At 37.3% G+C, this 25,504-nt stretch overlaps 1 protein-coding gene across 5 annotated transcripts in view; it reads right to left on the bottom strand.

Moving 5' to 3' along the window:
- CPS1 (carbamoyl-phosphate synthase 1) overlaps positions 1 to 25,504 on the bottom strand; it is a 191,534-nt gene that overhangs the window by 107,870 nt on the left and 58,160 nt on the right. For all 5 annotated transcript variants that reach the window (XM_042244190.1, XM_060410396.1, XM_042244189.1 and 2 more), the window contains 3 exons: positions 8,389 to 8,498; positions 5,342 to 5,486; positions 4,521 to 4,610 (listed from right to left, as the gene is read on the bottom strand). In XM_042244190.1, the coding sequence (XP_042100124.1) occupies positions 4,521 to 4,610; positions 5,342 to 5,486; positions 8,389 to 8,498 (345 nt within the window). The remainder of the gene's footprint in view (positions 1 to 4,520; positions 4,611 to 5,341; positions 5,487 to 8,388; positions 8,499 to 25,504) is intronic.

The following is a 25,504-nucleotide window of genomic DNA, read 5'->3' as shown; positions in this document are numbered from 1 at the left end:
CTAGTTGTTCAGCTGCACAGCTGTGCCCGCCTCTTTGTGACCCTGTGGACTGCAGGACACTAGGCTTCCCTGTCCTTCACCAACCCCCAGAGTTTCCTGGAGGTGCTTCTTAAGCACCTGTGTTAAATTTGGCCTAGTCTATTGGTCAATTAGGCAACACCTCCCCTTGATTTAGTTTCTTTGACTAGATTAGATAGGGATAAATGTGGTATCTATCTCTCGTATCCAGTTTTGCTTTCTGTGGTTTCAGTTACCTGCTATTGCCAACAGTCTAAACATATTTTTTAAGTGGAAAACTTCATAAATAAACAATTCATAAGTTTTCAGTTGTGTACCATTTTGAATAGTGTATGTAAACCACCCCTTTGTCCAGTGAATCCCACCTTGAGTCACTTAGCAGCCAACTGAATTATCAGGTTTATGGCTGCAATATCTCAGTGCTGTGTTCAAGCAGCCCTATTTTACTTAATACTAGCTCCAAAGCACAAGTGATGTTGGAAATTCAGATATTCATTTACTGTGCCTAATTTATAAATTGGACTTTGTCATAGGTATGTATATATAAGAAAAAATATAGCATTAGTATATATATCAGTTCAGTTCAGTCGCTCAGTCGTGTCCAACTCTTTGTGATCCCACGGACTGCAGTACACCAGCCTTCGATGTCCATCACCAACTCCCGAAGCCTAATTAAATTCATGTCCCTCAAGTCAGTGATGCCATCCAACCATCTCATCCTCTGTCTTCTCCTTCTCCTCCCACCTTCAATCTTTCCCAGCATCAGGGCCTTTTCCAATGAATAAGTTCTTTGCATCAGATGGCCAAAGTATTGGAGTTTCAGCTTCAGTATCAGTCCTTCCAGTGAATATTCAGGACTGATTTCCTTTAGGACTAACTGGTTTTATCTCCTTGCAGTCCAAGGGACTCTGAAGAGTTTTCTCCAACACCACAGTTCAAAAGAATCAATTCTTTAGTGCTCAGCTTTCTTTATAGTTCAACTCACATCCATACATGACTACTAGAAAAACCGTAGCTTTGAGTAGACAGACCTTTGTTGGCAAAGTAATGTCTCTGCTTTTTAGTATGCTGTCTAGGTTGAACATAGCTTTTCTTCCAAGGAACAAGCATCTTTTAATTTCATGGCTGAAGTCACCATCTGTAGTGGTTTTGGAGCCCCCCAAAATAAAGTCTCTCACTGTTTCCATTGTTTCCCCATCTATTTGCCATGAAGTTAGTTTTCTGAATGTTATTTTAAGCCAACTTTTTCACTCTCCTCTTTCACTTTCATCAAGAGGCTTTTTAGTTCTTCTTCAATTTCTGCCATATTAGTATATATAGGATTTGGTACTATCCACAGTTTCAGGCATCCACAGGGTGTCTTGGAACATTTTCCCCATGGATAAAAGGGAGGGGAAAGAGCAATGAGTTAAGAAGGAGGAAACAGATTCTAGTTCTTTTTTCTTCCACCAATTATCTGAGTGATGTATGAGCAAGGTGTTTCCCCTCACCTGTCCATAGAAGGAGGAAAACTAGCTATAATTTTAGACCCTATTCTGCTCTATGTGTCTATGATTATGGAAGAAGACTCAAGGCACATTTTTAAAACAAGCTAACAAACCATGGATTAAGCTTAAACTATTAATTCTGACACAAAGCAGCTACAATATCAGGTGCCTACATAACACAAAGGAAGCATTAAGGACAACTACAAAGAGGTAAATTCAGATAATGATTGAAAGAAACTAGAAAAGATCTGGGAGATACTACAGATACTTTACTGTCTCTTTTAACATTTAGCAGTAATGATATCCAGGAAACCAAGATCAATATTCTTTTTAATTGTTAGGAAGAGGTAACATTGAGCCCCAATTATTAGATGTTTGGGCTTCCCTGGTGGCTCAGATTGGTAAGGAAACTGCCTGCAATGCAAGAGATCTGGGTTCAGTCCTTGGGTTGGGAAAATCCCCTGGAGAAGGGAATGGCGGCCCACTGCAATATTCTTGCCTGGAGAATCCCATGGACAGAGGAGCCTGCCGGGCTACAGTGCACAGGGTCACAAAGAATCGGACACAACTGAGCATCTAAGCATACATATGCAGTAGGTGCTCATCGGAGTGTCAGAATTTTTTCAGATTAAAATTCTGTCAGTTACAGGCCCAATAGCAACTTAAGAAAAAGCAGCTACTATAATGGTAGAAATGAGGTTTAATATAGCAGGTCCATTAACTCTAATTACTCTAAGTATGTCTGACATTCTACCCAGGAGAATACTCTTATTTGATTAGAAAATAATACTCAAAGAAAGGCAGATATAGAGTTTCCCAGGTGGCACTAGTGGTAAAGAACCCACCTGCCAATGCAGGAGGCATAAGAGATGTGGGTTCCATCCCTGGGTGGGAAAGATTCCCTAGAGGAGGTGATGGAAACCCATTCTAGTATTGTTGCCTGCAGAATCCCATGGAGAGAGGAGCCTGGTGAGCTACAGTCCAAATGGTTGCAAAGAGTGAGACATGACTGAAGCGACTTAGCATGCAAAGTAAAGTTAGTAACTTTTTTCATTTATTACTTCAAATGAGATGATATCCAATTATATGTCATTGAGTCATAACCTTTAAGCCCACCAAGACTTGATGGCTTTCTGTACACATTCATTAAAAACTAAAATTAAGAAAGTCTGGTATGATTGCATGACCAGAGCAAGGTCACACAGCTAGTTAATGACTGACCTGGTACAAGAATCTATGAAACAAGTTACATATCTGGTTAAAAGGGGAGGGAGTAGTTAAATTGTTCCAGACTACAGAGAATTCTAAAATTTTCTCTAACCCTTTTCCAGATTGAGAAAGGCTTCCCTGGTAGCTCAGTTGGTTAAGAATCCACCTGCAATGCAGGAGACCCCGCTTTGATTTCTGAGTGAGAAAGATCTCCTAGAGAAGGGAAAAGCTACCCACTCCAGTATTCTCACCTAGAGAATTCACTGGACTATATAGTCCAGGGGGTTCGCACAAAGTTGGACACGACTCAGCGACTTTCACTTTCACCAAGCATGTATGAGTGCCACCTAGTGGATAAACTGAAAATATAATCTCACATGCCAGCAAAGTAATGCTCAAAATTCTCCAAACCAGGCTTCAACAGTACTTGAACCGTGAACTTCCAGATGTTCAAGCTGGATGTAGAAAAGGCAGAGCAACCAGAGATCAAATGGCCAGCATACACTGGATCATCAAAAAAGCAAGAGTTTCAGAAAAACATCTACTTCTGCTTTATTTACTACACCAAAGCCTTCGACATTGTGGATCACAACAAACTGGAAAATTTCTTAAAGAGATGGGAATACCGGACCACCTGACCTACCTCCTGAGAAATCTGTATGCAGGTCAGGAAGCAACTGTTAGAACTGGACATGGAACAACAGAATGGTTCCAAATAGGGAAAGGAGTATGTCAAGGATGTATATTGTCACCCTGCTTATTTAACTTCTATGCAGAGTACATCATGAGAAATGCTGGGCTTGATGAAGCAACAAGCTGGGATCAATAACCTCAGATATGCAGGTGACACCACCCTTATGGCAGAAAACAAGAAAGAACCAAAGAGCCTCTTAATGAAAGTGAAAGAGGAGAGTGAAAAAGTTGGCTTAAAATTCAACATTCAGAAAACTAAGATCATGGCGTCTGTTCCCATCACTTCATGGCAAATAGATGGGGAAACAGTGGATACAGTGACAAACTTTATTATTTTGTGCTCCAAAATCACTGCAGATGGTGACTGCAGCCATGAAATTAAAAAAACGCTTGCTCCTTGGAAGAAAAGTTATGACCAACATAGACAGCGTATTTAAAATCAGAGTCATTACTTAGTCAAGGTACATCTAGTCAAAGCTATGGTTTTTCCAGTAGTCATGTATGGATCTGAGAGTTGGACTATAAAGAAAGTTGAGTGCCGAAGAATTGTTGCTTTTGAACTGTAGTGTTGGAGAAAACTCTTGAGAGTCCCTTGGACTGCAAGGAGATCCAACCAGTCCACCGTAAAGGAACTCAGTCCTGAATATTCATTGGAAGGACTGATGCTGAAGCTGAAACTCCAATACTTTGGCCACCTGATGTGAAGAACTGACTCATTGGAAAAGATTCTGATGCTGGGAAAGACTGAAGATGAGAGGGGAAGGGGAAGACAGAGGATGAGATTGTTGGATGGCATCACTGACTCAATGGACATGAGTTTGATTAAGCTCCGGGAGTTGGTGATAGACAGGCAAGCCTGGTGTACTGCAGTCCATGGAGTTGCAAAGAGTCAGACATGACTGATCGGCTGAACTGATAAGTTCCTTTGTTTAAAGAATGAGTTCTGGACATTCAGCCTGTAGTAACAGAAGGAAGCGCTCTCTGAAACAAAAGGATCCCAAACTACGTGATCTACCGCATCTGTTTGGCCCTTTGCAATTACATACACCTTCCCAACTTTCCAGGACCCCACCAATCATCCTTCGGTGATACTGGCTGCTGGATATTTCTCACCTTTTCTTCCCGTAGCCACTGTCCTAGACTCTTGGTAGCCAGCCAGTGGTGGTAGTCATCACTATAATTCAGCACCAACAAACCTGCAACCTAGAAAGACAGGCAGTCAGTTTTTTAAAGTGATCACAAAATGCTATCCAACTCTTGTAACTTGAGTCAGCTCGGATTTTTTATTACCAATCAACAAAATGCTTAAAATTTGGAGACTTGAAGAACAAAATATGATAAAAAAAAATTTTTTTAAGATATATAGTCACTACCTTAATTGTCATGTGGCAGACAGTCTTACCTGGTTTGCCAAATCAGAAGGCTAAACTAGATCTCCTTTCTCAGCACCCTCTATAAATTTTTGAATAATTTATATAGTTCATATCCCCATGATATTACCCAAATTTACATTGAATAGGAAATTTTCATTGTGTTTACTTCTACTTTTAGGCTGGCATACAAGTTATCTTTTATTTATCTCCCAAAGAGAGTAAGATTTAAAATATAAATAACTAATACAGATTTGATTCTTAAAATCCTTTTAAAAAGTGATTCAACACAAATTCTTATAGCATCACTGTTATCTGAACTTAAAACAACATTTTTCCAAATGAAGCCACATTTCATCCACAGCATTAAGAATAAATGCAAAGTGCCCTGAGAAATGAAATTCAGAATAGTTCCATGATAAAACTTATTCTCATATACCAAGGAATGAGATTGAGACTATAAATTTAATTATTTTTACTACAGGACAGAGGCTGAAACTTTGTCCAGCCTAGATTCTTAAAATAAATCAACTATACTTTTTAAATAGTCATCACTGGTACTACCTTAATCCCATCAGATTCCAAATATTTGCTGAGTCCCAGTTCATCCAGTGCAGCGGTGTCAGGGACTCCACCATTCCCAACAATAGGATTGGCCATGGTAAGAATCTGCCCCTTGTAAGCAGGGTCAGTAAGAGCTTCCGGGTACCTGAGTAAAGAAGCCAAAATATTACCAACAAATTCTTGATTTGTACACATGATCTAATTTATTCTGATTCTGCATCCATGATCTGAATTATCTGACCCTTGAAAATTAAAGAACATGAGAATAAAGTCTTACAAGCTTGTCTCTGCTGCTACTGCGGCTGCTAAGTCGCTTCAGTCGTGTCCGACTCTGTGCAACCCCATAGACAGCAGCCCACCAGGCTCCCCCATCCCTGGGATGATCCAGGCAAGAACACTGGAGTTTGTCTCTAGATTTTGCCAAACTTAGGGTAATTTTGCAGTAAAATATGGAAACGTATCCCATGATATTACTGATATGAAAAGACTCTTAAGTACTATGGCATATTCTCATTTAATTTCCTATTCCCTCACTTTCTTAAATTTTTAATACCTTGAAAAATTCTTCATAAGGTATTAATTTTTTAAATTAATCTATTTATTTTAATTGGAGGCTAGTTACTTCATAATATTGTAGTGGTTTTTACCATAAGCTGACATGAATCAGTCATGGGTGCACGTGTCCCCCATCCCAATATTGCTCTGTTTAAAGTTTGCAGATATTTTAATTCCCAAAGATTCCCCTAGTACCAGATATGAGTGAGTCCAAACTGATATTTACTACTGATGGATGACAGTTTTGCCAAAATATTAACTGTCAAAAATTGAAAAGTCTTTTTATCTTTTAGCATACTGAAGAACATACTGATTATACCAGTGGTGGCTGCCTGGTATATATGTTTGTTAAAATGTATTGAATATTTAAAATATTGATTTATTTTCTATGAAAAAATTAATAAATTTTTAAATACTTGATTTTTAAATATTTTAGTTATAGAAAGGTATATGTTTGATAATTATCAAGTTATTATTGATAGTATATGTTTGATAGGTTTTTTTTGGAATGAAATCAATGCTACAAAAATTGATCAAAAGCATTTCTGTCTTCTAAATTAAAAGATTCCAAGTAACTATTTTAAAGTAAGGATATGGAATTAAGAATAAATGCAGAGGGTTTTATTTTAAAGTGTAAGGAGGGAAAAAATAAAAAGACATGTATTCTTGTTTTTGTTCTATAATAAATAAAATTATATATAAAATGTTTATTCTTAATAATATGAAATTTTATTCAGGATCTATCTATAGCTATTCCATATTTTGAAATATACTGCAACGAGATTTTTTCACTCTCCTACATTTTTACTTCCCACAGAGCAAGTTAAACCTAGTCTTTCTTGTGGATTACTATTGAAATTGAATTTAGGTGCTGAGGGGGACAGAATGACAACTTCAAAACCTCAGCTCCGGCAGTAGGGCAGTAGTCAACATGAATTCTTTAACCCCCACCCAGACTAACTCCTCCCAGAACTCCCCTGTCAACAGAATAGCTTCTCAGCTCAGCAAACTCTTAAGTGACGAAAGTGCTGTGATATTTACACATACCCACACCCCCATCAGCTAATTTCTCAAATGCTCTGACCTGTCAGGAACTAATAATTTTTAAAACCAAAGCTTACACACAATATAAATGCATTTCTTGCAGATGAAAAACAAAATAACCCCTTTAATTATTAACCACCTTACTGGGTGAGCCACTCAATGAAGGAAAGCAGCATTTCTCAATGGAAAATAGGATCTGTGGACTAAACTTATTAATGAACGCCTTTCTCTACATGAAAAAAAAAAACCCTTTAATTAATTTAATTTTACTTCCTTTCTTCTTTCTCTCCATAAAAGAACTGGCTGCTCTCTTTAAACATAAGCTTACAATGCTCTCTCCAGTAAATGAATAAATACAGCTTGTCTTAGAGAGCTGCAGTGTTGGAAGCAAATTAATCCATCAGGTCCTGTTTGACTTTTGTGATGTGACAAGATTTATTACCCGTAATCTATCACAGAGAAGAAAACTCTAGTGCCCTCCATCATTCTGATCTATATTAAACAGTTGTTTGTTGGCAGGTATATTAACACAGCTAGTAATTAGTGCTGTCGAAAGGCTTAAATAATTGCCTGGTGAAGCAAAACTTTGCAAACAGTTTTCATACTCTGTAATTTAATGTTCTTACCAGTAGAACTATTTTAAAAATCATCTAATATTCTTTATTTCAAACAGGGAGCAAGAGTCTAGTGAAGAATGTACATTAATGATATAATGGAAGCTTGGTCAATCAATATCTTCAATATCAGTTAACCCAATGCCCCTTTGTCTTTATAAGGTAAGACTAACTGAATTTCCCTAAGAATTCATCAACTATTTTACGTTTAGTCTTTTGAATCTTTAATGGAAACTTTTTGAAACCACCTAATTTTTAAGACATAATTTTTAAATCCCCAGCTATAAATTACTAGCTGATCCAATTCCCTCACTCTTTACATATGGAAACTAAGACTTAGAAAGCCTGAGTGATTTTCTCAATATCACACATCAGTTACCATTAGCACTGAGACCAGAACTTCAGCCTCCTGGTTGCCAGATGAACATTTGTTGGCTAGATAAAAGCAGCTGCATAATTTCTGTAGCAACTCTTACCTTCATTGATGTATATCTATTAGCAGATCTTAAATACTAAATTCAGTCTCACTTGATAAATTTTGAAAATATCAGATCTATGTACCAGGTCTCCCATGGATTACCTACCCTAAGTTTCTAGAATTAATTTTGTTCTTTTTTACCAGGGGAGCACCAGTGTCTATATTCTCTTTCATTTACAGCCACAGGGAGGAGTTTGTGTCCAAGGTTCGAGCTGTGTACAAGCACAAGGCAACTTCAGGATAATGTGTAGTGTGATGATGATGCGGTGATTTCAACTTCCCACCATGAGTCATATCATCCAGTTATTCCTCTATATCAAGGAAGAAGAAAGCCCTGGAAGAGAAGCATTACTCACCCTGCCAGGCCAGTATTAAAAACCACTTCACCAGCAACAGAGGATGGATGGCCAAAGGAGTAACCTTTCATCTTAGTTCCATCTTCCAGGACAATGTGTGCTGTCTGTGCCTACAGAAACAGATGTGTGAATCTTAGCAGAATACAAAATATAAAGCACAACTAGCTGAAAAAAAATCCAAAATTACAATATGCAAATGTGTTAAATAAATGCACAGTATATTTGATGAAACCATACTCTAGATTTGAAGTTGATATCCTGTTACTGACCACTTTTCTTCAAATGTATGGCTCTTCTCACTGGCAGGTGTTTTGATTTGCTTGAAAGAGGAACTGAAGCATATCAATACTTTGTCTATCCTCAGTCCACTTGTAGAATTATTGACAACCCAGAAATACTTCAATTTAGCTGAAATGCTATGTGTCTGTCTTTTCCCTGTCTTTTCCCTATTAGTATTCCTTCGCTTTGCTCAAGTGTAACTTAAGGGAAATAACACTGAATTGTACCATACAGCTCATCAGGATTCTGAGGCTTAGAACTAAAAGGGATCTTCAAGGTTATCTATCAAACTGTATTCCACAGACCTCTTGTGTTTGATGAACTTACCTCAAGTGCTGCCCCTTCCCTGAGCTTTAGGATCATAAAGAAACTAAAACTTTATTGTTCTATGAATACTGATGCAAAAGCAAGCACTTATGGAACATCTGAAAATACATCGCATTTTGCTTTTTAGTAGAATTAATTATATCCAGGATGCTTCCCTGGTAGCTCAGTAGTAAAGAATCTGCCTGCCAATGCAGGAGATGCAAGTTAGAAGACGGCAACCCACTCCCCTGTTCTTCCCTGGAGAATCCCATGGGCAGAGGAGCCTGGTGGGCTGCAGTCCATGGGGTCTCAAAAGAGTTCAGACACAAGTTAGCCACAGGAGCTAATCTGGGCCTCTCACTGTTGTGGCGTCTCTTGTTGTAAAGCGCAGTCTCTAGGGCACGTAGGCTTTGGAGTTAGAGCACACAGGCTCAGAAGTTGCAGCTCCCAGGCTCTGGAGCCCAGGCTCAATAGTTGTGGCCCATGGGCTTAGTTGCTCCACAGCATGTGGGGTCTTCCCAGACCAGAGATGGAAGTCATGTCTCCTGCATTGGCAGATGGATTCTTTACCACTGAGTCACCGGGGAAGCCCCCAGCATTTTGATGTTATTAAAAGTAAACTATAAAGAAAAATATCTCAGCAATAATTGAGGAAATATAGAACTAAATTGATATTTTATTGTATTCAGTACAATTTTTAAGACAGATAATAGCATTATTATATTTTTAAGAATTTTCATTTTTTAAGATATATACTGAAATACTTAAGGATAGACTAATATCATATCTGAGATTTCTTCAAATAATCAGAAGTTGGGGGTGGGGGAATGAATAGAGATGTGAATGAAACAAATTTGGCCATGAGTTGAAATCATGTAAGTAAAGATGATCACGATGCTATTCTCTCTTCAAGGGTGAAATGCAGCCATCAGAGATAGAAATATACTAATTCTCTCCTTTCCTTTCCTCACATTTTTAGCTCTGGATCCCATGGTGTCAAATCTTTTTCTACCCTACCACTCACCTCCAGTCTTACCACACACACACACATATCCCAACCTTGGTATACAATAGGAACACAATACATGATTTCTAGACCTCTGTTTCTATGTTCTTCTAGTTTAACAAAGTGCATGATGGTAAAACCTCATCATTTTTCTGTTGTACACTCCTCTTTAGAAATACAGTGCCTCCTTTAGTAGCAAAGTACACAAGTTCCTTTCAGAAAGTTGGACAAAGTGCTATCTGGCACATTTTATAGGTGTTTGTATCAGTGTGTATATGAGACTCCAAGAGCAGAGTTAACCAAAAGTATGTTATCCTTCACCTAACTTATCAAATAATCTTTGAGGCAAAGTTTTCTTATATCTACAACCTTGGAACCAGTGTTCAAGATCTCAAGCTTGATACTTTATCTTTAAATAGTCATGATTTACCTTCTCAGCCACTAAACTAAAAAGTTTTTGGAATTAGCACAGAGGAAAGCACAATAAGTAATTAATGTATGTAATTAATTAATGTAATTAATGCATGATAACAAGACTTCCCCGACAGACACTGGCTTGACACACAGTTAGCCAGTCTGAATTCTGTTTCTGTCTGGGAAATCATCTTTGCATGTCACTTCTCATAATATGATTTTCTTATTTTACATGTTAACTTGTCAGCCATTCTTTATTTGTAATTCAGGACAGAGGCTGATGATTTTAGGAAGTAAAAGTGATCATGTTCAGTACATTTCCAAAGATTATAAGTTAATCAAATGTATAAGGTGGTGCTTCTCAGTAGGGGTAAATTTATTGGGAAAATGTCCTAGGTATCTCTGATGTATTTCAGCAGATGTAAACCCTCATTTCAAGTCATGGAAATACACTGTCAAAAAATAATTTCTACTGAAAGTATTATTTTCTGTTCTTGAAGTCATGTGTAGCCAAATGCTTTCATAAAATGGAGGTAAGTCAGAAAACATTTACCTCCTGATATTTTTTAAAATAATATTTAACTTTCTTAGAACCTAAAATAACTGTACTTAGCTGGCAAAACTTGGCATGTGAACTGAAAATTTCAGTTGTCTTATATATGCCAATTTATCCACTGTACTCAGTTGTACCTGCCTAAAATAACACCTCTGTTTATACTTTTCCCTTCGCTTTTCTCTATTCTTTTCTCTGCCAACAAAGGTCCATCTAATCAAAGCTATGGTTTCTCTAGTAGTCATGTATGGATATGAGAGTTGGACTATAAAGAAAGCTGAGCGCCAAATTGATGCTTTCAAACTGTGGTGTTGGAGAAGACTCTTGAGAGTCCCTTGGACTACAAGGAGATCCAATCAGTCCATCCTAAAGGACATCAGTCCTGAATATTCATTGGAAGGACTGATGCTGAAGCTGAAACTCCAATACTCTGGCCACCTGATGCGAAGAACTGACTCATTGGAAAAGACCCTGTTGCTGGGAAAGATTGAAGGCAGGAGGTGAAGGGGATGACAGAGGATGAGATGGTTGGTTGGCATCACCGACTCTATGGACATGAGTTTGAGTAAGCTCCTTGAGTTGGTGATGGACAGGGAAGCCTGGCATGCTGCAGTCCATGGGGTCACAGAGTCGGACATGACTGAGTGACTGATCTGAACTGATCCTCTTCTCATATAAGAATTTCAGATTCCCTGATCTACCTGACACCATCTAATTATTTTAAAGAAAGGTAAAAATTAGCATAAGCAATCTGACTCTTATTAGCCTATTCCTACAATTCTATTTGGTATTTCTCTTCTTCTCTCCATGGGACTATTTTCTACTTTGTCTTTTAAAGATATATTTGAGGAGACATTTACTGTTGTCTGAAATAGTCCCTGAGATTGTGTTCAGTATGTCTTTTTGCCCCTTTAATTATATTTTTTGTTCTTTTTTGCAGCTTTTATTGATCTTCCAGTCTCTTTTCCACTGCACATTATATTGTAACAAGTATTCTGTTTACTGCCTGTACTATCCTTTATATTCCACTTAACTACATTGGCCTCTGATGAGTTTCAAATGATAGGTGCCAATTGACTTATCTATGAATCACTGGAGATACTCTGAACAAAGAGCTATTATTTGGAATCCCCTCTTCTAGCTAACAGGTCCCCAAATGCTATTTCATTCCAATGAGTCTGAAAGAAATCACTGTTACCATCAAAGGATATTTTAGTTGCCTCAGTCCTAGTAGAAAGAGGTACATGGTCTAGGATTTAGACTATAACCTTAAGTGATCATTCAAATGCCTACTACCAGAGCACTTTTGTAGTTTGAATGATAAAACTGCAAAGTAAACCTTAATGAAGAGAAGTCTACACACTCATAGAATGTCAGGAAAAGTAACCAAAAACTATATAAATATGAATTCTATAAAATAAATGACCTCTATCATGACATGGTCCCTAACTGTTTAATAAAAAATGTATATGTCAATAAAACAGTTTAGATTTTCAGGTCACATTATTTAGCTCCTACCATGTGCCAAGTACCATGCTGGGCTCTGAAGATACATGGATAAATGTCCTCAGTCCCCCTCCCATTGAATCTAGTAAAAAGGCCGGATATGTGCTAGGATGGTAAAATAGAGGAAACCTCAAAAAGGATACCTCTAAAACACCTGGAAATACAAAGATAAAAATACATCCATTCCATTCAGAGGTTTCTCTTTAATAAAACAATTTCCCCTTTCCTTCCCATTCATGATCTCAGTTATTGTTGTTCAGTTTCTAAGTAATGTCTGACTCATGGCAACCCCGTGGACTGCAGCACACCAGGCTTCCCTGCCCTTCGTTATTTCCCAGAGTTTGTTCAAACTCATGTCGATTCTGTTAATGATACCATTCAACCATTATCCTCCGTTGCCCCCTTGTCTTCCTTCCTTCAATCTTTCCCAGTATCAGGGTCTTTTTCCAATGTGTCGACTCTTCATATCAAGCAGCCAAAGTGTTGAAGCTTCAGCTTTGGCATCAGTCCTTCCAGTGAATATACAGTGTTGATTTTCTTTAGGATTGATTGGTTTAATTTTCTTGCAGGCCAATGATTTCAGTCAGTAATAAAAGTTAAAATTTTAAGAAGAAAACATCAAATTTTGACTCTAAAGTTAAACGATTCCTTCACGTCTTTACTCGAAGTCATTTGTCTTCTTGGCAAGACCTATTTAAAATTGCAATATGCCTAAATGTCCATTGATAGAGGAATGGACAAAGAAGATGTAGTACATATATGTAATGGAATATTACTCAGTCATGAAAAGGAATAAAATAATGCCATCTACAGTGACATGGATGGACCTAGAGATTGTCATACTGAGTGAAGTAAGTCAGATAAAGATGAATATCATATGATATCACTTATATATGGAATGTTTAAAAAAAGTGGTACAAATAAATCTATGTACAAAACAGAAATAGAGTCGCAGATGCAGAAAACAAATTCATGTTTACAGAAGAGTGTTAAGGGGGTGAGGAATAAACTGAGAGATTGGGATTAACACATATACACTACTAAATATAAAACAGATAACTAGTAAGAACTTACGGTATGCCACAGGGAACTCTACTAAATGCTCTGTAATGACCTGTATGGGAATAGAATCTAAAAAAGAGTGGAAATAAATAGCAATATGCCCCTCAGCACTCTATTTCCTTAGTTTACTCTTTCTTCACAACACTCATTGCCTTCTAACTTATCATCCAGTGTCTTATTTAAAATATCTGTCTTATCCCACTAGAAAGTGAACCTCATGTGGGCAGAGGATTTGGTTAGTTTTGTTCACTGATGTGCCTGCTTCAGGACCAACATCAGTGCCTGGTACAGAGCAGACAGTCATTTAAATTTTATTGGATGAATAAAGCATCACTAAGTGATTATCTAAAGAAAATACTACCTTAAAATACTGAAAAGCATGATTATACATTCAGTTTTAGTTTGTTCTAGGTATAAATTTTGAAATAACAAATATCTGTTTTGAGTTGCCTTTTCACAACAGTGGCTTAAGTGCAGTCAACTTGGAGGTGCTATGGTGGGAAAGAGATGCGACTGACATTGAGGGAGAAAGGTTAGAAGATGGTCATCCCAGGATATGCATACTGAGAATGCTGCATGTGAGTGTTCAAATACATCTTATGCTGAGTTAAAATAAACATTATGGTAATTTAAAACAAAAGGATCATTTACATCAGTTTACTAGGGATTTCACATGAAAGAGGCTGAAGTGCTTGAGTTATATGACAAATTATTTCAGTCCCTTTCTCACTTTGAAGATATAGAAAAAATGAGAATGCTATCCTTACCCAGTGTATCCTAAAATATAGGAGTATGGAAAGAAAATCCTGTATTCTACCTAGGTTTAGAATAGCTTATACAAATGAATTTTGCAGAAACATCTTTCCCATATTATTTTCACATATTTTTGCCATAGCAAATTCAAGTGAAAGGTCTAAGCCAGATTCAAAGAGATCAAAAGTTATTTGGAACATTGAAATCTCTTAACTTTTTAATCATCAAAATTGGTTGAATTAGCAGGGACTAAGATTGACCCAGTTCAATTTGAAATTTGAGTCTGCTGCTTCTCTCTAGGCTGATCACTACAGGGCAATAAAGCAGACAATAAATTCTAAAGTGAGTTTAATCTGACTCCTTCTTAGTAGAATTGAGGATTTTGATCAGTTTGCTTTCACTAGACACAAAGAACAACTTTTCTCTTTCCAAAACATGAATATGTATATAAACATTATTGTCAGATGACTACTTTGGGTTTTTTTTTTTTTTTCCTTTCACTTTACTTTTTTCCCTGATTCGGAATAAACAGCCTCAATTCTTTTAATATGTCCTGCAGCTCTTCTTTTCACATTTTCTCCTCTGAGTCTCTTAGTAAAATTCCAATAACTTTTCTCAATAAAACCTCCTTGTAAATTAAATTCCACATATGACAAGATCCACTTAGTGGCTTAATTTTAATTGGGTACTCATTTTCATTATAGTCTAATTCTTCATCACTATTTAAGTGCATATGAAATCATAAGAATATTCTTCCACTCTCAAGATCATAGTCAATTAGAAAAAATTAACTTTTAATTCATTATCTGATTTTAGATTTAAGTGCTTCAGAGTCAAAGAACTAGTTAGATGTCGTTGATGTTATCTTTTATTCATATTGACTTAACCAGTTTGACATAAAATACTGAAATATAACGAAGTTTCAGGTTCTACTGGTACTAATTTTTGACTTAGAAGTTAAGAGATATTTAAACTGCTTTAGTTAATCAAATGTAAATCAATCCTTGACTCAAAGTTGTTTATCAACCCAAATATTCATAGTCCATTAAAGATAATAATAAGAACTTTATGACAAGGGGCAGCAGAAACATTAAGCTTCTATCTAGAAATCTTCTTTCAATAGCTTGGCAAATGCTCAGATCATAGATTTTGAAAGATAAAATAATTATACATATATATGTATAATCTATTACTATTCCCTAAATAACTATTACCTAAATCTGCTTACATACTCTTAATCTAAATTGTAAACCAGCTTAAAAAGACATTTCCACATATGAGTAGAATATAATTTTTCATCCAACTACAGAGGAATTATTTTAAGTATAAAGAGGACATAGTTCTGAAGAAAAGCAGTGAGAAGAGCAGATGCATGAATAAAAATAAATAAAATTCGTAGACTAAATCACTTTCTGTTCCATGTCCCTATTATTCCTGCCCTAAGCAGCCCTATCCATTAGGAACTGTTTGAAATTGTGCTCTGGTGTAAGGGAAGAAGGGGTATAAATGGGGTTGGGCTGGAGAGAACAGTTTTGATCATCTCTTTCACCTTTCATTATCTGGCTTTCTCCTTCCCTTCCACACCCTGCCTGTTAAAATACGGATTTTACTCATTCAGGGGTTTTGTTTGTATGTTTGTTTGCTTAGTTTGGGTTTTGATTTGATCAATTGTTCCATAGTAAAAGCCAACTCTGCAGATCTCTTGGAGACTTCTTGGAGACTTCTCTAAGAAGCAAACCTTGAAGACCAATGGGCATAATGACTCCTGAAGGCCCAGGTACTTACCCTCATTCCTGCCACATATCCTCTCTTCCTTCCACATACCCAAATTCTACCTCCTGCTAGAAACTAAAGCTAATCATCTTTTAACATTAACTAAACAGGCATTGAAGGAATTGTCACTTTTAAAGTAAAGGTTAAGTAAAAACGGGGCTTCCCAGGTATCTCAGTAGTTAAAGAATCTGCCTGCAAAGCAGGATAAGCGGGAGATTCAGGTTCAATCCCTGAGCCAGGAAGATCCCCTGGAGGAGGACATGGCAACCCATTCCAGTATTTTTGCCTGAAGAATTCCATGGACAGAGGAACCTGGTGGGCTACAGTCTATAAAGTTGCTGAGAGTCGGATACGACTGTAGCGACTGAGCACACACACAAGCTAAGTAAAATTTGGCACTTAAATTTTACTGCCCTATATCCAAGTATATGACTAATTTCTCCAATAAGATTATGGTCAACACCACACAATATCAAGCAGAGAGACCCTGCCTTTTCAAGTGTCAAACACAGTATCACTGACATATAACACAGTATCACTGACATATAACACAGCATCTGGCACACAGTAGGTGATCAGGGAGGCCATTTTGCTCCTCTGTGAATTCATACCAAGGCCAGTGATGTTAAATTTTCAGAGACTTTGGAGTCATTTAACCCCAGGTCCACAAGGGAAAGTAACAGGTGTGATTGCTGACTTTGGAAAACGGAATTGAGCAAGACTGGTTCAAATCTTCTCAATAATTTTTTCAAAGAAACCTATTTACAGTTGCACATCAATGTGGGAAATTTGCAACTGTGAGCAAATACATTTGTTTCAGGGAATGGGGGCTCTAAGAAGTCTATCTGGTTACAGATCTAGGCCTGGTTTTCCAAATAGCTTTAATAGTAATCAAGCTGATATTCAGATCTCTGTGTCTTCGGACACTCTGTTTGTTTCTCAACTGCTCCTAAATTTAGAGGTTAAGGAGGAGGTGTGATTAATTATCACTGCTAGATTCCTATTTATTGTAAATACCTAACAAAGAGAGTCCCTTGGACTGCAAGGAGATCCAACCAGTCCATCCTAAAGGAGACCAGTCTTGGGTGTTCTTTGGAAGGACTGATGCTAAAGCTGAAACTCTAATACTTTGGCCACCTCATGCGAAGAGTTGACTCATTGGAAAAAAACTCTGATGCTGGGAGGGATTGGGGGCAGGAGGAGAAGGGGATGACAGAGGATGAGATGGCTGGATGGCATCACCGACTCAATGGACATGAATTTGAGTGAACTCCGGGAGTTGGTAATGGACAGGGAGGCCTGGCGTGCTGCGATTCATGGGGTCGCAGAGTCAGACACCACTGAGCGACTAAACTGAACTGACCTAGCAAATACTGACTGGTTGAATGAATGTACGCATGAATGGCTATCAGGTAGCAAAGATGCTGCATAATTCTTCTGTTTCTCTGAGACATAACTGGCTTGCAAATTGCATTTTTGCTATGCTCCAGTTGTATTTTATATCGGAGAAGGTGATGGCACCCCACTCCAGTACTCTTGCCTGGAAAATCCCATGGACAGAGGAGCCTGGTAGGCTGCGGTCCATGGGGTCACAAAGAGTTGGACATGACTGAGCGACTTCCCTTTCACTTTTCACTTTCATGCATTGGAGAAGGAAATAGCAACCCACTCCAGTGTTCTTGCCTGGAGAATCCCAGGGATGGGGGAGCCTGGTGGGCTGCCGTCTATGGGGTCACACAGAGTCGGACACGACTGAAGTGACTTAGCAGCAGTTGTATTTTAACTATTCCTCTTAGGCTTTACTCACAAATGTGAGAAGCAATGAGCAATTTTTAGCTGTATTTAATTCTATGTGATTTACTTCCTGGGAAACTAGTTAAGGGAATACAGATCACCTGCTTCAACAGTATTTTTTCTTCCATAGTTTACCAATAGAGATGTAAGCGGGTACAGCAATTCCTTTTGATAAAACCATTACATCATGATTAAATTTTATGCACACTAAAATTACTTCAGTCAGAAAATCTACTAATTATTTAGTAGACTGCAGCTAAATTATTAAATAGCTAACTCAGTGAAAGAGGAAAGGTTACAACATGAAACAATAAAAGTATACACTCTCTTAACTTACATGTATCACCCCTATTATTTCTTTTCATACTTAAAATATTAAACATTCATTTTTTTTCATTTTATATTTGGTGTAAATTTACTTATAACCACATTTTAAAATTAAATTTAATTGTTTTATTTTTGGTTGAACTCATTTCTAAAACATAGTTTTCTAATTCAATATTTTTCTAGTAGTGGTTCATCTTACAAATCTTTCAAACCCAAAGACATTAAGTGTAGCAGGAAGATATTAGAGTTATAGTTTCTCTCCCTTTGGCATCTTTTTCCTAATATTTCTTGGGAATAAAGCTCAAATCACATCTGGAATGTAAAGTTACTTAAATAATCATTGTTCTAATTAAAAATAATTCCACTAGTGGTGAAAATGCAAGATAATACAACCACTATGGAAAACAGTACATAGTTTCCTCAAAAAGATTAAAACTGGAATTATTTGATCCAGTGATCCTGCTTCTGGATATTTATCCAAAGAATTGAAATCAGGACCTCAAAAAGATATCAGCACTCCAATGTTCATCACAATAGCCAAGATATGGAAACAACCTAAACGTCTATCTAAGATGAATGGGTAAAGAAAATGTCACATACACGAACTATGATATATTACTCAGCCTTTAAAAAGGAAGGAAATTCCACCATATATGACAATAGAAATGACTCTTGAGGATATTATGTTAAGTGAAATAAGCCAGCCACAGAAGGACAAATACTACATGGTTTCATTTATCTGATAAAATGAGAATAAAAAAGCAATTCAATCATAAGCTTTAGTTAAATTTACTTATAAGAATTTTAATTCAAAACTGCCGTGGATAAGCCACAACATAACCAGATCAACCCAGAGTTACCTATCTATAAGTCTGTAAGTCATTAGACTGAAATGGCAATTCATTAATTACACCCTATAATCTGAAGCGAATAAGCAGATTTTGAGAACTCTTTACACTGATTCCAGGCCCTTGACTTCTCAAGTTCTCAAGACTGTTAGGACCACAGGTAATATAAGCGTGGAGATGCTTCTCTCAGTCCTCCTCCAGGAAAGACCTGCTACTCTGCTGCAAGGAGTGAGGTCAGTGGATGGTCACCAGGGTCTACCTTCTTGCAGGATCTACCTCAGTTGCAGAGGGCTACCTTGACTTTCCTGAACTGAAAGACACTCAGTCGTGTCCGACTCTTTGTGACCCCATGGACTATGCCAAAGGGTGTTCAAGCTACCACAAAATTGCACTCATTTCACATGCTAGCAAGGTAATGCTGAAAACCCTTCAAGGTAGGCTTCAACAGTATGTGAAGCAAGAAATGTCAGATGTACAAGCTGGATTTAGAAAAGGTAGAAGAACCAGAGATCAAATTGCCAACGTCCACAGGATTATCAAGAAAGCAAGGGAATTCAAGAAAAACATCTACTTCTGCTTCATTGACTACACTAAAGCCTTTGACTGTGTGGATCACAACAAACTGTGGAAAATTCTGAAAGAGACGGGAATACCAGACCACCTAACCTGCCTCTTGAGAAACATATATGCAGGTCAGGAAACAACAGTTAGAACTGGACATGGAACAGCAGACTGGTTCCTAATAAGAAAAGGAGTGTGTCAAGGCTGTATATTGTCACCCTGCTTATTTAACTTTTATGCAGAGTATATCATGAGAAACACTGGGCTGGAGGACACACAAGCTGGAATCAAGACTGTGGGGAGAATTATCAATAACCTCAGGTATGCAGATGACACCACCCTAATGGCAGAAATCGAAGAGGAACTAAACAACTTCTTGATGAAGGTGAAAGAGGAAAGTGAAAAAGTTGGCTTAAAACTCAACATTCACCATACACAAAAATAAACTCAAAATGGATTAAAGATCTAAATGTAAGACCAGAAACTATAAAACTCCTAGAGGAGAACATAGGCAAAACACTCTCAACATAAATCACAGCAGGATCCTCTATGATCCACCTCCCAGAATACTGGAAATAAAAGCAAAAATAAACAAATGGGACCTAAAATTAAAAGCTTCTGCACAACAAAGGAAACTATAAGCAAGGTGAAAAGACAGCCTTCAGAATGGGAGAAAATAATAGCAAATGAAGCAACTGACAAACAACTAATCTCAAAAATATATAAGCAACTTATGCAGCTCAATTCCAGAAAAATAAATGACCCAATCAAAAAATGGGCCAAAGAACTAAACAGACATTTCTTCAAAGAAGACATACAGATGGCTAACAAACACATGAAAAGATGCTCAACATCACTCATTATCAGAGAAATGCAAATCAAAACCACAGTGAGGTACCATTTGACCCCAGTCAGAATGGCTGCGATCCAAAAGTCTACAAGCAATAAATGCTGGAGAGGGTGTGGAGAAAAGGGAACCCTCTTGCACTGTTGGTGGGAATGCAAACTAGTACAACCACTATGGAGAACAGTGTGGAGATTCCTTAAAAAATTGCAAATAGAACTGACTTATGACCCAGCAATCCCACTGCTGGGCATACACACCGAGGAACCAGAATTGAAAGATACACGTGTACCCCAATGTTCATCACAGCACTGTTTATAATAGCCAGGACATGGAAACAACCTAGATGTCCATCAGAAGATGAATGGATAAGAAAGCTGTGGTACATATACACAATGGAGTATTACTCAGCCATTAAAAAGAATACATCTGAATCAGTTCTAATGAGGTGGATGAAACTGGAGCCTATTATACAGAGTGAAGTAAGCCAGAAAGAAAAACACCAATACAGTATACTAACACATATATATGGAATTTAGAAAGATGGTAATGATAACCCTGTATGCAAGACAGCAAACGAGACACAGATGTGTAGAGTGAACTTTTAGACTCAGAGGGAGAGGGAGAGGGTGGGATGATTTTGGAGAATGGCATTGAAACATGTATAATATCATATAAGAAATGAATCGCCAGTCTAAGTTCAATGCAGGATACAGGATGCTTGGGGCTGTTGCACTGGGATGACCCAGAGGGATGGTACAGGTAGGGAAGTGGGAGGGGGGTTCAGGATGGGGAACACATGTACACCCATGGCGGATTCATGTTGAGGTATGGCAAAACCAATACAATATTGTAAAGTAATTAGCCTCCAATAAAAAAAATTTAAAAAGAAAAAGAAATAGATAAAAAAATTTTAAAAACTCAACATTCAAGAGACTAAGATCATGGCATCCAGTCCCATCACTTCATGACAAATAGATGGGAAACAATGACAGACTTTATATTCTTGGGCTCCAAAATCAATGCAGATGGTGACTGCAGCCATGAAATTAAAAGACCCTTGCTCCTTGGAAGAAAACTTTTGACAAACCTACACAGCATATTAAAAAGCAGTGACATCACTTTGTTGAAAAAGGTCCGTATAATCAAAGGTATGGTTTTTCCAGCAGTCATGTACGGATGTAAGAGTTGGACCATAAAAAAGGCTGAGCACTGAAGAACTGATGCTTTCAAACTTGGTGCTGGAGAAGACTCTTGAGAATCCCTTGGACAGCAAGGAGATTAAACCAGTCAATCCTGGTTTGACTGGAAAGGAAAGGAAATCAACTCTGAATATTCACTGGAAGGACTGATGTTGAAGTTGAAGCTTCAATACTTTGGCTACCTGATGTAAAGAAGATCTGAAAAAGACCCTGACACTGGGAAAGATTGAAGGCAAGAAGAGAAGGGGATGACAGAAGATGAAGATGGTTGGATGGCATCTCCAACTCAATGGACATGAGTTTGAGCAAACTGGGAGAAGGTGAAGAACAGGACTGTGTGCTGCAGCCCATGGGGTCTCAAAGAGTCGGACATGATTGAGCAACTGAACAACGTGCACTTGCTCCATTTTTAGTCTTTCATTTCATAATTTTATCTTTCTCTACATTAAAATGGATTACATAACTATATGAGCCTTATTCTTATATTATTTTAGAAATAGGCATTTTTAACAAACTGGGCAATCTTTGTATATTGTGCTTTCTGCTGCTAAGTCGCTTCAGTCGTGTCTGACTCTGTGCAACCCCATAGATGGCAGCCCACCAGGCTCCCCCGTCCCTGGGATTCTCCAGGCAAGAACACTGGAGCGGGTTGCCATTTCCTTCTCCAATGCATGAAAGGAAAAGTGAAAGTGAAGTCGCTCAGTCCTGTCCGACTCTTAGCGACCCCATGGACTGCAGCCTACCAGGCTCCTCTGTCCATGAGATTTTCCAGGCAAGAGTACTAGAGTGGGGTGCCATTGCCTTCTCTGTATTGTGCTTTCTAGTACTTATAAACTCTGAGGATTCTAAATTTTAATTGATTTTTTCTTAAAACACATATTTGTAAGGGAGATTGCATGTAAATAGATAAATTTACATGCAATAAATTCTCTACTGGTTGGCTTATCTGCAATGGATGTTACTATTATGTGACATTTCAAGAATGTGTACTGGAACCTCCCTGAGTGGTTAAAACTCTGCACTCCCACTGCAGGGGAAGCAGTTTCAATCCCTGGTCTTGGGTGAGATCCTGCATGATGCATGGTGTGCCCAAAAAGTTTTTCTAAAGAATGTAACACTGCAGGTAGACGTGACATTTTCTCTAAATGTCTCACTCTTTAGGATTTTTCATTTTCCCTTAAAATTAAGTTTTATTGCAAACCAGTATTTAAAGACCTATTTCATTTCCTGATGATAGAATAGCTTTAGTATCAGTGTTAGTCATTCAGTTGTGTCTGACTCTCTGGGACTCCATGGACTATAGTCCACCAGGCTCCTCTGTCCACAGAATTCTCCAGGCAAGAATACTGGACTAGATAGCCATTCCTTTCTCCAGGGCATCTTCTCAACCCAAGGGTTGAACCCAGGTCTTCTGCATCACAGGCAGATTCTTTACCATCTGAGCCACCAGGGAAGCCCTGATTAGCTTTATGGGACCACAAATAAATGACCAGAATTTTATACTCTAATACTATCAGTCTGAGATCAAGTTTAAAAAGTTAGATATCCCAAAGCAATTTCCAGGACAAGAACAATGCAAAAATAATTAATGGAAGACACAGCTAAATTTTCCTTCAAAAAGCTTTGAAAATACATCCCAAGTACCTACGCTCAACTGACTTAGAGAGTTTTGTCTTAAGAAGGAACAGTCAAATTCATACAGAATTTATAATATGACCCGTAAAAGTCTGTAAAAGTTTTGAAACAGCCAAGCATGCACTACTACTATTAGGTTTTCCTTTGCCTAATAACAGGGTGTTGTGTTTTTAAAAATTATCCACTTGCTCATTAATCATTTCATATCCCAGCATCATACAGGACTAACTTTGAGAATACCAATTATTTACCATGAGCTAGCTTTCTTTGAGTCCTTTCATTCACATAAGTCAAGATAAGACTTATTTTGGTTCTAAGAAGGAGCCAAAACTTGCTTATATGAACACGTACCACATTAGACTTTTGTGCATGTAGTTTACAGGACTACAAGAGAGAGAAAGAAACTGAAAATTGAAAAGCAGCATGTTTCACTACAAACACATGACAATGTTTAGGTTGAAATGGAAGAAATATGTCAACAAAGTAGCACTACCCTAAAATACCATATTTATCGAATTACAAACAGCCATATAAAGCAGGAATCCTCACTGATATTTTGACTTAACCTGTTCTTGAAATGAAACCCAAAAAAGGAAAACGGGGTAGGAAAGGAAAAGAAAAACCTGATTTATTTTGTACGGAAATATAGTATTGAATACATAAATGGACTCAAGTAAGAAATAAAATTTAACAGGGGAAGCCATGTTAAACAACAAATATGGCTTCAGATATTCATAGAAACACACTAACAAAATGCCAAATTCAAAAGATCCATATAATGTTTGAGGCCCAGTGAAAACTCTAGCCAGATTTGCAACGTATATATTGACTTTATATGCAGAAACAGACATCCACATATCCTTATATTAACTACAGCACTTACACATCTATGAAATGGGAATAACAGCACTGTTTCTCCCCCTGGGAGTGAGAATTCATCAACAAAATGTTCTGGATGTAAAGCCTCAAGCCAATTTAGCAATGAGTTTCATAAAAGATTTGAATATAAAGCATTATAGCTATTAAATACAATAATCCCCTTAAGCTAGTAGTAAAAATGAAAATTATTTACTCTGGGAATTTAATTGTATTGCCATTAAAAGATTTGTCTATGTAAATTACTTGCATATCAAAAAAGATAGAAGCCCCATCTGTTTATTTCTATTTTCACCAAAGCCTAAAGCTATATAAAACATTTGATTTCTGGCTCACCTGAGGTTTCTTAGTTATTAGTTGCCATTAGTGCTCATCCTCTTAAGAAATAAAATAGATCTGAACCAAGCTTTGGAAGGTAAGAAGCATAAGCCAGAATGTATTTTAGTTTACTACTGCATAGATAATAAGATAAAAAATTAAAATCTTCAAGTGTCCTTTATTAGTAAGTGAAATCTTATTTTTTTTATTTTGGAGTTAATACTTTCAAAATATGGATTCTTAAAATTCAGATTTAAAGCAAAATTTGCTACATCTAGAATATTTAATGAGATTTCTCTGCAGTTACAGTGCCTAATACTTCAGTATTTCAAAGTATTGTAACAGCAGTAATCAATTAAGCCTTACAACATCTTAGGTTAATACCCTTACAACATCCTAAGTTAATATTAAGTCATCTTCCTTTGGTTAAACATAAACCAATGTTGGGAGGAAAATTACAAGGTTAATTTACTTGAATATTTCTATGTTCTGGACATTTATAAACAAATGAGTCAGATTCATAAGTAATTTTTATTCTAGTTATGTTTCTTATTATAAATAAAAAATAGCATTCAGAAAAATTCTACCACAAAAACATATAAAGTGAAGGTTTACTAACAAGCACTTAATGGGCATTTGCTATGTGGTAAATCATTCTGAATCTGGGAGGGATCTGCTATATTGTAAGCTGTTTATTTTATGATTATAAATTATTATGGGTCTTATATTTAGTTCTACATCATAAATATATTCAGTAAAATTCTTAGTAACACAGCAACTTTATTAATTCATTTGTAAGAGCCTCACATTAGCCAACAACCTCCCTATGATATTTAGATCAATATAAGGCTGCAGTCCGTGGGGTCGCTAAGAGTCAGACAGGACTGAACGACTTCACTTTCACTTTTCACTTTCATGCACTGGAGCAGGAAATGGCAACCCACTCTAGTGTTCTTGCCTGGAGAATCCCAGGGACGGGGGAGCCTGGTGGGCTGCCATCTATGGGGTCGCACAGAGTCGGACACGACTGAAGCAACTTAGCAGCATGACATTTATTGG

Source organism: Ovis aries, chromosome 2 (assembly GCF_016772045.2).
Source record: "Ovis aries strain OAR_USU_Benz2616 breed Rambouillet chromosome 2, ARS-UI_Ramb_v3.0, whole genome shotgun sequence".
NCBI classification, from domain to species: domain Eukaryota; kingdom Metazoa; phylum Chordata; class Mammalia; order Artiodactyla; family Bovidae; genus Ovis; species Ovis aries.
Note: the sequence above shows the minus strand (reverse complement) of the source record. Positions and strands in the feature narration are given on the sequence as shown.